General features: G+C 47.3%; 1 protein-coding gene across 3 annotated transcripts in view; it reads left to right on the top strand.

Moving 5' to 3' along the window:
- Positions 1-7,137: 7,137 nt before the first annotated feature.
- Positions 7,138-13,297, top strand: part of stxbp5a (syntaxin binding protein 5a (tomosyn)) — a 74,110-nt gene continuing 67,950 nt past the window's right edge. For 2 of the 3 annotated variants that reach the window (XM_084030759.1, XM_084030758.1), the window contains exons 1-2: positions 7,138-7,326; positions 9,393-9,490. In XM_084030759.1, the coding sequence (XP_083886885.1) occupies positions 7,189-7,326; positions 9,393-9,490 (236 nt within the window). In that variant the 5' untranslated portion in view covers positions 7,138-7,188. The remainder of the gene's footprint in view (positions 7,327-9,392; positions 9,491-13,297) is intronic. The other variant, XM_084030760.1, reaches the window with a different exon arrangement.

The following is a 13,297-nucleotide window of genomic DNA, read 5'->3' as shown; positions in this document are numbered from 1 at the left end:
CGGGGTGGATAAAGGGTCCTTTGGCTTATTGTCTCAACATGCTGCAGCATTGTCACATTGTTGTTCGTCCCTCCCTCTGGGAGCGAATGTCTCTAGAGGTCCGTCCACAGAGCTTACTGTATGCTGATTAAAAAAATAAATAAAACAGAGGAGAGGGAGAGAAACGGGTGCTGCTGTGGCTCAAGCCTGTGCTGTATGTTGACAGAGCGATAGCGTTGACGGGGGAAAGGTGAGGACGTCCAGACTTTGCTGCAGTAACTCCGTGTCTAATGCATGCACACACACACACACACACACACACACACACACACACACGAGGAAGCCCTGCAGACGCAAAAATGCTGACCTGTTTGCAGCCACACTCGTAAACCCAACTGTTTTGCTTTCCTACCCCCATCTCTCTTTGGCTTCACTTCCTCTTTACTCCCTTTTTATTTTTTGGCCCACCCGCCTCCAAGCCGAGCCACCTCTTCTCTTCAGCCAGCACTGCAGACTCCGTGGGGGGGCAAAAAATCAAATAATGAGTCTGGAGAAGTTCACAAAAAAAAAATGCAACTTTACAGTTTTAGAGGTGCCGAGCGAACGAAGCACCCAAGGTCATCATCACCATAGAAAAACAGCACCTGTCATCAGATTTCAGTGACAAGAGACCTAGTGTATAGTGAGAGGAATCCAGTGTAAGAATGTGTTCTATTGTAACTTATACAGATAGGCTTTCTAATTGTAGCTTCCTTACTCCCCCCCTCCCACTCTCACTTATCAACGTCTACAAGGACCTCCCCGGACCACCAGTTAATACTTACTAACTCTCCTCCTATTTGAAGGTCAAGCAGAGTAGATATTTAAGCAGGGCTGATGCTAAAATGTCAGTGGCTCCATGTAAACTTAAAGATTTACCAGTGACAGCAGAAATAGGTGAGCTGCTATTCAAAGCACAGGCCTGGGTTGACGGCTGTCTCTCACGTCACAACACAACTTTTTACAGTGGAGGGATCAAGGGTGTGTGTGTGTGTGTGTGTGTGTGCGTGTCCATACATACTAAGTTTGTTTTTGTATCCGAGCTGTCTTCTGGGATATTTTAGGCTCCTGACAGTTATACTAACGACTCCTGATGGGAGGGAACTTCTTTTGGTGGCCGCCGTTGTGTTTCCAAGTTGCACATGTCGATAGTTATTAGAGAGAAGCCGTCGTGGCTGTCAGGATGCAGCTGATGTAACTTCCTGTTGTGCCACGGCCTGTCCAAAGTGTTTATTTCAAAACACCCTCGAGTGGTGATTTTAACCCCACGTGTGCCTCTTTCTTTCCGTGTACCTGTGTGTGGGGATCACTTTTGTGGAGCACAGCACTAATCATGCATCATTTGATGTCGCCGCTTCAAAGCTCCGCCCGAGCGGATAGGTGGATGAAGGGTAATAGATGGAAGGCTGGATGGGTGGAAACACACAATTCCCTTAAATAGCATCACGGCGACTGTAGAATCCAAGCCTAATTGCCTCGTGTTGGAGATGATTACATTAATTCGGCGCTGCAGACTCGGTTTACACAGCGGAGCTGGGAGGTGTCAGGTCGCCAATAAAACAGGAGTCTAAGTTTCATCCCACTTTATTGGATTGTGCAATAGCCTTTGCCAATCACAGGGGATAATTGTGCGGCTTAATTCACTACGAGAGGCTGCGGGAACCAGAGGAGTCCAGGGTTTAGACGGCTTCGCCATCACGCCGCCGTATTCCCCGGAAGGAATTTCACTTTCTTCAGAATCCGCTCATTCATAGCACCGTCGTGTGATTTCCTTCCCTTCCTCTCCTTCTCCTCCTCTAACGTGTGGGCAGAGATGTTCAGCCACGCAGGCAGGGTAATGGCGAAGTGCTGATTTGATAAAGTGTGAATTGATCAGGGGGTGGCTGTACAAGGGAGTCATCGATAAACTGTCCTGTGCTCAGCATTGATTATTGCTATAGTTAAAAGGACAGGAGACCTCTCTCTCTCTCTCTCTCTCATATCTCCCTTTGAGCCTAATTGTCCTTGTTTTTACGACCATACTCGTGTGTAATTATGAGGGTAGCTCCACTTTGAGGTCACCACTAAAATCCTGGTAGCCTTAGACTCCAGGATTTTCCCTGTGCTCCTCCCAGCGACCGTGCCTGACAGTAGCAGTGGTCTCAATTGATTTCAGTGACATTGAACCGAGGACAGAACGCCGTTCACCTCCCATGTCTCTTTCTTCAATCTGACCAGTTTGAGTGGGCTTCATATCCGCAGCTTCTTTCTAAGAATCTGTCCTCCCAGAGGTCCCGTGTCACCGCGACGCAAGCGTCGGCAATGCCCTTTCGTTTTAATAGCGCCATCCATCTGCTCCACTCTGTTGATGGTCAGCTTATCGCCTTGGCTGATTATTGGAATTGATACCAGCTGTGCTGCCTCGAGTAGAGACGAGTGGACTGAGCCGTTTGCCCTAAACTTGCCGACACATGCAACCGCAAATTAAATGCTCGTTCCGGCCTCGTTTATGACCTTGAAAGCTTCATCGAACAACACGTCGTAATTGTTTTCATGCTGGAGACGCATGTTTACAGTCTCCCACATTTATCAAATAGGAGGTGTGATGCTAGGATCATAAACTGATGCTTGCATTAGACTCCGGCTTTTTGATTAGGAAAGCTATGAACGTGATGAAGCCTTTATAGCGTTGTCAATTTCTTCGCCCCCCCCCCCCCCATCTCCTCATCTCTTTTATCCTCCCATCAATATTCATAAGCCCCACTGTAACCACATGGACCGCTGGGTGGGTGTCTGGGTTGGGGGAGGGGCTCTGTGGCGGAGCATTTACAGATCTACCTCCAAGCTTTGTTACCGTCCGCAAGCATTGAAAACATCCTTCCAATGTATCCGGGCAGACACAATCAAGTGTTCCCTCAAGGGCATTGACTCATTAACTGTGTGTGTGTGTGTGTGTGTGTGTGTGTGTGTGTGTGTGTGTGTGTGTGTGTGTGTGTGTGTGTGTTGTATATTCTTGTTTCCAACATCTTGCGTGAGAATCTCCTGTCTGTTATTTTTTCTTTTAATCACAACCCCAGCACATGTGTGATGATACTGCATGTCCTTCCTATTTGTTACTTTGTTACTGCAGATACCTGCCGTATAAGGACACAGTGGCTGAACGCTGTAGGAAGCTTTGGGGGTCATGAGGCTTCAACACAGGTGTGCTATGATTCGCTTGATTAACTAGTGTCGGCGAGGGGCGGAAGGTCCTTGTCCCTCTAGTCCTTCTGCATGACAGGCAGACGCCCCGAATCTCTGCGACCTGCTGTTGTTCCCCGTGTCCCCCACGTGTTTTTTTCACTTTTTCCAGACAGCACAGGGACCGCCGCTGCAGGGGTCAAACAGGGCTCGCTGTGATGCCGAGCTCCGGGGCGGAACAGCGTGGCACCTCGGATGGATCCGTCTTGAGCGTGAGAGAGTGCGACAAGGTCTATCCCTGTTAGGTCGTCTGTAAGATTTTAAGTGGCTAAAATCCTCAAGAGGTGTGTGTGAGGACACATTCTTTTTGTGAGCCTGTTTATGCAAGTCCTCCAACCCATATAACCAGTGAACATGCACAACACTGTACAACCAGAGTGGTGAGAGCATAAAGATGCATGTATATGAAGTATGCAGATGAATAGTCATCCTCCTTATGCAAACATCTGTGTAATGTATGCAAATGTGCGTGTGTAGGTAGACGCCGCCTCACTCTGCAACATCTAACGATACGATCGATATAAGATTACGTTGATTTTGCGTCTGTGTTTACTGATGAACTCGCCAGTGTTTGCCTGTGTGCCACTGATGTGTATGAATGAACACATGACAGCAGCTGCTTGACACAGTTATCATGTTGCAGATTTGTAATAAATCATACAGTTTTAGTTTGCCAAGTAAAGTTTGCCACGCTTTAGGATGGAGTTCAACTTTGCAAGACGTTTTGCAGCCTTAAAGACCTTCAGAAGCTACAGGGAGACGCAGCTTGGCACATTTTCTCATCAACTGATCTCTGGAAAATGTTGCGCTAAAAAAATATGTCACTGCTTTACTGAAGATTTTTCCCAAAATATAGTGTTGTGCCATTTTGAAAGCTCACCTGTGAGGTTATAAAGAGTAAAGGATCGACTCCTTCAGTGTCTTTGAACGCTTCCATGGTTCTACTCTAAACTGAAAACTGATAATGAAAATTAAATCATCACACTAGCGTCTGACTTAAAGACCATATTGGTCAAATGACCTAATATAGCCCTAAATCACCTTGACTTACACAGGTTCTCTCATTACACTTTGGCCCTTTACAACAAAAACAAAATCCAGGAATACAGCGCTGCCTCAGTGGAAAACCTTATCAAAGAGCACAAACACAGCAGTCAGACTCAAAATACAAACGCACACACAATGCAGCCAGATGAATGGCCACAAACACAATGGTGCTAAATTAAATCACTGATGTCAGAGTGGCTGAAAGCCCTCCCCTCCCAACATCACTCACTCGCTCACTCACTCACATGCAAGCATCGACTAATAAGGAGCGCTTTGTTTGCCTGCGTTATGTATTCTGCATCAGGCGATATCGTTAGGGGCTGGAAGGTGCGTATGGTCAATTTCAGTTCATTATGCCAATTAGCGATGCAACAATTGTTCTCAGGCCACCCTGGTACGATTACTGAATTAATAATGTGCTCCCTGGTCCTCTTCATATCTTTTGTACCCTTTTTTATTCAATAGAATCTTCGTGTCCTTGATGCATCCTCTACTTCAGCCGTGCCTCAACAAAGGACTGCCTATGTCCAAAAACACAAACGGACGAGCTCACAGAATCAGCATCGATGATGACGATGTGAAGTTACGGTGGACATAGAAATATATGCCCTTTTTTGGACTTTCTCCAGGGTGGGACAGAGTTGGCATCAGGTGTTGTTAGCGAGAGCTCAAACACAGCTATTACTTCCGCCGCTGCGCCCCTGTCCCTGCTGCCGGCGGCAACCTGTCGAAGACGAGCATGTTAGCAAACAGCCAAAACAGGTGGTAACGTCAGTGTCACTCACGCATGGGCAGCCTCAGCTGAGCTTGTCAAGGCCGGTACGTTCATCTGTGACCTTACAACCACGCACACAGCTGCACTGAGGTTCTGGACTCAACTCACTTAAAGGTGCACTATGCAGGATTGAGAGCATTGATGTAGCAGCAAACGACTACTTACTGCGTAGAGATATAGTCGAGTACCTGGGCAGAGACTGAACTCGCTCTCCCTCTGTGTGCGTTGTTACCTGAGCTTCTCCTTGCTTTGTTGACATAGCCACCGTGTGCTGCTGGGCTCATACTGCGGTTACAGCTGGCCCATGGCATTGTGTATAAGCGTAGCGTTTCTTCTGTCTTCTCTTTTAACATCATTTGGGCTGTTAGCACCGTTAGCTGCTAGCCGCCGGCTCAGCCGTGGCCACGTTGACAGCCGTTGAGATGCAACAGAAATGCTCCCAATCTTCTAAATAGCAGCTTTAAGCTCCCTTAAGACTATTTGTTTTACCCTTTGAGGGCCTCACTGAACTTCTGAGCCCTGTGAAGGGGTCTGTTTGGGTGTTCATGTGAAACAGAAACTACAGGAAAGCAGGGTGTTTGGATTAATGACAAGTTACCTAATTATCATATTCAGACTAACCACTCAAATGAGAACTTTCCTTATTTCGACATGGCTCCAGTATAGTCATCCATCCATCATTTATAGCTGCTTTGCAGAGTTGCTCAGCTCACATTGGCCTTCCCACACCTCGGACAAACCATTCACTCACAATCACACGTGCTGTCACCATGCTGGCACGTATTTTGGATCTGGATCTGAAGGACTTTCTTGTTGTGAGGCAACAGTGCTAACTAACTGCACTATTGTTAAATTCACTATTCAGTATTTTAGAATGTAGATGAACAAAATCTACAGAACATACTCTTGAGCTCATTGTTGGTTTTAAAATAAGGCATTAAGGCCGTTGCCTTTGATATTTGATGTGTTTTGGTCCTGTTTGGGGGGGAAAGAAAGTCCTCTGGTGTGCAGAAGCAGGGGCCTTTCCCAAAGCCATCCTCCCTCAGCAGCTCTTCACCATGAAGTGTTACTCCCGCATGAGGTCACACTTGCAACAGTGGAGGGTTCTTCATATTACCAAGGAGGATATAAATACCTGATAAACTGTGGGGCTCCATTATGAGCAGGGAACAGCCATCACCATGGATACTAACCGATGCATTGCTTGCTCAGCTGATTGCATGTAAATGCAAACGACCCTACACAATAACAATCAGTATGGCCGACATGGTTTGTTTTTAAATTGGTGCCCTGGACATATAAGTCAAATGTAAAATGAATTCAGGGTCTTGGAGAATCTAGTCCGCTTCCACAACGGTTCGCGGAGGCCTTTTAATACTGCGAAGCTTCCACGCAAGCACACAGACAAGCTGGATAGGCGAGGATGTAGTGGACGGAATGGGACTGAGCCCCCCGTCTGTCTGCTCCTCTGCCTCCACAGACACTCACAACGCTGCCTGCAGCATCCCAGCATCACCAGGTGCAGTGGAGCAAAGCCTACGTGTGCGTGCGAGAGAGAGAAGGGGGGAGAGAGAGGGGGGCGTTGTCGCTGGGGGCAGATGAAAGGGAGGGAGAGAGAGAGAGAGAGAGCGAGGGGGGGCTGGCAAGGTGGCGGGATTTGTGTTGAAGTCTCTGCTCTGTCAGACATGCGCAAGAGCGTCAGCAGCAGCAGCAGCAGCAGCAGCAACACCGCCGCTGCGCTGCGTTTCCGCCTTGGCTGAGCGGCGCACACAGCCGAGAGGGGAGGGGAGGGAAGCCGAGAGGAAGAGCGGAGCCAACCGAGACGCAGTGGGGCACAGCGCGGACTACACGAGCAAACCGACGCCGACGCACCGACACCCCAGCGGCGGCAGCAGCAGCAGCAGCGTCGAGACAAAAAGTGAGCCGCGCGGTGTTTGCGCACCAGAGCCTTCCAGCATGGAGACTGCGCCAAGAAACGAGCACTAAAAATGTGAGATTTACAGAGGGAATCAGAAGAGAGAGAGAGAGAGCGAGAGAGCGTGTGTGTTTCAGAGAGAGAGAGAGAGAGAGAGAGAGAGAAAGTGATCGTGATTTCGGGTGATCTCAATCCTGTGCTCTGCAGTCTGAAAATGAAGAAGTTCAACATCAGGAAGGTGCTGGACGGCCTGAAAGAGGTGTCCTCCTCCACCCCGTCCGTCCAAGTGGGGCCACAGGAGAACCATCTGATCCAGGAGACCCTCCAGTCCGAGCATTTCCAGCTCTGCAAGGTGGGCGAGCCTGATCATATATATATGTATATGTTTGATTTCATCCTTCGTCCTTCCGCATGCATGTGTGTTGTTAGTATCATTTGCCATCTCGGGACACAGCAGGTGCGACTGAGATCCGCACAATAAAGAATGAAGCTTTTTTTATTTATTTATTCGCTCAGTGGTCTTACACTACAACGAGCACCAGCTGGTTAAAAGCTGATGTAACATGTTAGAGAAAGATAATGATTAAAGAGCCGTGGCAGGTAGCCTGGAACGTCCCTCACCACAATGCGCATACTCTGTGGCGAATGCGCTCCGGACAATAAACACGAGGAAGTTCGTGTATGGCTGCGTGCATTTGGCCCGTTATTCTACTGTTAATATTTCCCCATCCATGTAGATACATGAAGGCTGCGTGTTGTGGGACATGGATTCGTCCTCTGTGAGAATCGCATCGTTGTGCTGTATGTGTCGCTGCTTGGCATGAACTGTCATATCGAGGGGATGGGCCAAACTGATCCCCTCTTGCATAATCTGCTGGGTTTGGATTAGCAGAACGGTGGTTTCTGTTTAGTGTGTGCGTGTGTGTGTGTGTGTGTGTGTGTGTGTGTGTGTGTGTGTGTGTGTGTGTGTGTGTGCGTGTGTATGTGTGTGTGTGTGTGTGTGTACCGTTTGCGTTGTCTGTTCCTTGCAGTGTCACTCCATCCCCTTCTTCCCCCACCTCCTCTCTCTCTCTCTCACTCACACACACACACACACACACACACACACACACACACACACACACACACACACACTACTTGACCCCCAGATCATTGATCCATTGGGGACTGATGGCGCCTGAGAGGTGGCTTTTTTTTAGGGGGGGATATGTGACATGTTTTCCCCATGTGTGTCCCCAATGGTTCATCATCACCGTCTTTTATTCCCTGATACATATTAACGTGCACAATTATAGCTGGCTCATCAGTGGATTCTTTGAAAGGATTTTAACTGTAATATTCCTCATTTATCTATTTGGTATTTGTTTTGTTTTATGTAAGCGTGTGGAGTTGTTTTTCTTATGGCATCTGAAAAACCTTTAGGTCTCGTGGCATGATGTCATCACCATGTGATTGTTGACCTCGTCTGTTATTAGAGACGCCAACAAGCAGCCAAACACCAACATGAGGTTAGGTCAGGCACACTTTTAGAAACTGTAATCATTTTAATAGTTTCAGAAGTAATAAGTTAGAGTGCCCCCGAAGCAATAACTAGAAAACATAATCTCCAGTCAAGTCAACACACACCTGAGGGCTTAGGGGATGTTGTTGTTGGAGAGACTAGCTCAGAGATCACAGGTTTGATTGGCATTGATCAATAGCCAGGCATCCGATGGAAATCTCTCCCAACAAGACTCCATCCTCCCTCCTGCACCTTCACTTTCCGTCTGGACAGAAACTCTGTGTAATGTTTCTCTGCGGAGAAGGCAGGTGTCTCTGCTGCACTGAGTGCTTCTTATGTAACGTGCTTTAGCCTTCTGCCGCTAAGCAAACAAATCCCACAGCCCACCACCAGCTGACTGCTGCCATAAAGCTACCGTCACACACACACACATGAATATACAGAAAACAGAAACACCCTGCAAGACAATGCACGCAAATAGAAGTCCCTGCAATGAGTCATAACTAAACGCACCTTATTTGAGCTTATTTTTTATTATTTCCAGACTCCTGTTTAATCACGACTTCACGTGGGAGGAGAGAAGGAAAACGAGATAAAAAAGAGTGAAATGGCAAAAAAGAAGTCTGAAAATAGGCCTGTGATTATAAAGGGATCATAATAGAGGAGCCAAATATCAGCTATCATGAAGAACAGAGTGGCGGTGCAGAGAAAAGAGCGTTTGTTCCTCTCTTCCCTTTCCTCCTTGTCATTTGCAATTTCAGGATTTACATTTCTGCTGCACAACACCTTCCACATCCATCTGGGACGTTTGTTTACCTAAATCACCAGCGAAATATCCGTTGACCAAACAACATCCCTGCTGTGAAATGCAAATTGATAACACGTTCTCTTTTTTTTTTCTCCCCCACATCTCTCAGACGGTCCGCCATGGCTTTCCCTACCAACCGTCGTCGATGGCGTTCGACCCCGTGCAGAAGATACTGGCCATCGGCACCCAGAGTGGAGCTCTCAGATTGTATCCTTTCTCTCGTCATTGCCAGTGTTATAGGTTCCCCAACCCGAGGCGGCTCCTTTGGGTGCATGCATCCCTGGGAGGCAGCGGCAGGTAAGTGGTGTGGTTTCAAGCTATCTCTAGAGCATGCTGAAGAGTCTTTCTGTCACAAGCCATGAAGAAATGACATTGCGAAGGCGTGTCCCAGAGAAGTCCACATTCAGCCTCATGTTGAAGTATGTGCTGCAATCGAGCCGCCGAAGTGAGCGGTTGTTGCGGCTTGCGTCGGCTTCGTTGCAACACGAGGACGTTTTACACCAACGGGGACAACAGCTTGTGATGAAACGGCCCCGCGGGGAGTCGTACAGCTTCAGAGGACGCCTTTGAGCGCTTTTACAGGTCCTCCATGTGTTCTCATGCCTGTCCAACAACCTTTGCCAGCTCGTTACGGCGTGATGAAGAGCTGTCCACCTGTCTGTCCCTCGTTCCCAGCTGCTGGCAGCCGCCGCCGTGACTCAGTCTTGTTCCTTCGGCTGGAGAGACGGGGATAAAAAACAGAGAGAGTCACGGGGCGGAGGAGAGCCAGATTTCTGTGGAGATGATGGTGTTCAGTCCGTCTACCTTTTTAGTACGTCTTCTAGTCTTAAAAGCAGATAATGACGCACCATTTTCTTCTGGAAATGACTGAGTGTTCTTGGAGATTTGCTCTGCTTTGGAAGAAGGAATTCATGGTTTCTGTCAGTGGCACACGTGTCTTAGAAGATGGGAGATGAAATCCTCCCTCTGGTGAACGTACTTTGTCAGGACTGATGCAGGGACTGGTGGATGTACGCTTAATGGGGCTTATGTCGTGCTGGCTGGTACATTACTCCTGTGAGCTCAGAATATGATAGAAAAAGAAGTACTTGTGGTGCAATAGAAGCCCATCACCAATCAGCACAGAGATCAGAACATATTCCCCGTCAGACGATCCTGAGTTTTGGCTGAAATGATCTTGTCAGATGGTTCCTTCTGGCTGCAACTGGTCACTTTGAAATTGAATAAACAGAGGAATCTCTTGTGTTTGAGTGATGTGGATCAGATAGGGGCTTATCGGAGTCGGGGGGGGGAGGTGAGTTTGGGTGTCGTGCATCAATTCTGTGGTTCAGGTTCTCCTCCCCAGACATTTGCTGTTTAGTCAGCCCCCGTCTCTTTATCTGATGACAACGATACCGGCGTGGCACAGATGAAGGTGACATAATGGGGATCTCACTATTCATATTACCTCCCGTTGCCGTTCTGTTTCTGTCATGCGTTTGAGTTAAAGCCGTATCAGGTTGCATATTTTGTGAGAGACGCCCTGGGACCCCGGCGCTGATCAACATCTACGCTCTGGAGGTCATTATACTTGCACTTAGCTGCAATTTGCGGCTATCTGTGTCTTCGCTGGTTGGTGTGTATGTGTTTGTTTGCCTGGCTGCCCTGCCAGGACATTTGGCTGCACCCCTCTCCCGTGGAGGATTACAGGAAGTGGCAGATCAAGGGCCTCAGCCTGGCAGCGTGGCAGAGGACTGAGAATTACAGCAGGAACAGGAGGTGTGTGTGTGTGTGTGTGTGTGTGTGTGTGCACCCGAGTAAATATGTGCGTACATGTCTGTGTGCGTGCGTGAATCCTCAGAGGAGACGGCTGATCCCTCCAGCCATAAAGCCAATCACTTCTGTGATCCCCCCAAAACTGTCCCGTGTTTGATGGCGGCTAGTGACTCTGCTGCTGCCGCTGCCGCCGTCCAGCTGGGAGGATGACATCGTCCCTTTGGTGTTGTCTGGAGGGGGAAGAGGGGGGATACAGAGAGGGGTTGGCAGGAGGGGACAGGCCAGTGGAGCAGAGAGAGGGAACATATTGGAAAGAGCGAGGGAGGCAGGCTATCCCTGCTTCCAGATCTAATTGCCAAGAATAGAATCGGTATTGATCTGTATGTGGTGGATATGAGACCGAGACACATATGCCCAAGTGCACACGCTGCTGTCGGTTGTTTTTGGTCCAATCTCTCGGCAGCATTTTAAAAAAATGTAAAAAAAATCAGTTATTAGCTGTCAATCGGATTAGTGCTGTTATTTTGGAAGAAAAAGCTTGAGAATGTTAAATTATAAAAGCTGTGTTTGTGATTAGAGGCAGAGCTGCAAAAAGAAGGATCCTTCCTTGTTTGCCTCTTCTGCCACTTGTCACTGTGTATCCAATACGGCTCGAACCCAACACGAGACCCTTCGGCCAGCAGCGTAACGGTCCTGCTGTTGAACAACACCAGCAGCAGGCCGTTGACACACAGCGTTGGTATTATAAAGCCGGCGTCGACAGACACAAAGGGTGGGGTTTATACAACACAATGAGCTGCATCTGCTTACCCACCATGTAATGTGATGATATTATGAACTTTAATGGCTGAAGATGATGTTAATTTACATCCATCAGCCTCTAGACAGAAAAAATTAACCAAAGCATACGGCCTAATCTAAGTGAAAACACTTCAATTTAATATGAAAATACAGAACGCTATCTCCTGCACCGTCATCTTTTTAAACATTTTGAACTATTTTAATTAGAATCACCATCAGTAACCTCTAAGGTAATGAATGGAACCTCGATCGTTTTTGATTACCAAAAAATGTTAATCTGTTTTTTACCTCTTCTTCGGTCAGATTCAAAGGTCTTGAGTTAAAACAACAGGAAATACCAATGCATTGGGAAGTTTTACATCATTGTAAATAAAAAACAAATGTGTTCCTCAAACAAGAGTAAAATATCTTACAATGAAATGTTTCAAACAATACCCACTACTTTTAATAACCAGCTTTCTAGTATTTGGACAGAATCCAATTAGGATGTAAACAAGGGTTTTTTTAATAGAAAAAAAGTCACAGCCCTTGATAGTTGAAATTTATACTCAGCTGATTCAGTTCTTGTGTTAAAGGCATGCATAATGTATGTGTTAATTACCAATTTTTCCAGAGCGCTATGTAATGGGAGATACCTTCAGGAAACGGGCTTTTATAGGATGAATTGGCAGTTAACTTACCTCACACTAGAGTCATTTGTACGCGTATGTATTTTTGTGTGTGTGTGTGTGTGTGTGTGTGTCTATTTGCTGGGGGGGGGGCTCTGCGGAGAGACGGCACTTTACTGGTGGTGGCCAGGAGAGATGGCAGCACTATAACTCAGAGACTCCCTGTGAGCCAGCAATTGATCAAATTGTCACTCCACGCTCCGCCAGATTATCTCATCGGCAGGCGCAGGACAACATAAGACTCACACATACAAATGGGGGCGACAACCACACACACACACACACACACACACACACACACACACACACACACACACACACACATTCACACATCATTATTTCAGGATAGACATTCGGAGGTAGCAGAGGTAACATGTAACGTTTGTACGTGTGGCAGACAGTGGTTCACACGTGTTTGTAGAGACAACTTAATACACACACACACACACACACACACACACACACACACACACTCAGGCTTTGCAGTAACTGCGGTGACTGGGAGTGGCCCTGTGCAGCCCTAGCATGGATCGACTATGACATATCTTCCAGCTTTGTCTCCAGTCAGGGGAGAACCTCATTGAGTTTTCTGAGGAAGCACTTGAAGTGTTGATATTGATATTAATATAAATATATTTATATAGATTAAAGCTCAGCAGTAGCTGCTGGAATGACAAATTACATTGTGCCATATTTGTTTCACGGGGTTGATGACGGATGTAATTCATATGTCTGGAATAACGAGGTTGGATTAGAATTGTGATCAGAGGCTTCGTCTTTTTGCATGTCT

Source organism: Eutrigla gurnardus (assembly GCF_963514095.1).
Source record: "Eutrigla gurnardus genome assembly, chromosome: 16".
NCBI lineage: Eukaryota > Metazoa > Chordata > Actinopteri > Perciformes > Triglidae > Eutrigla > Eutrigla gurnardus.
This window is presented reverse-complemented; position numbering and strand designations above follow the sequence as displayed.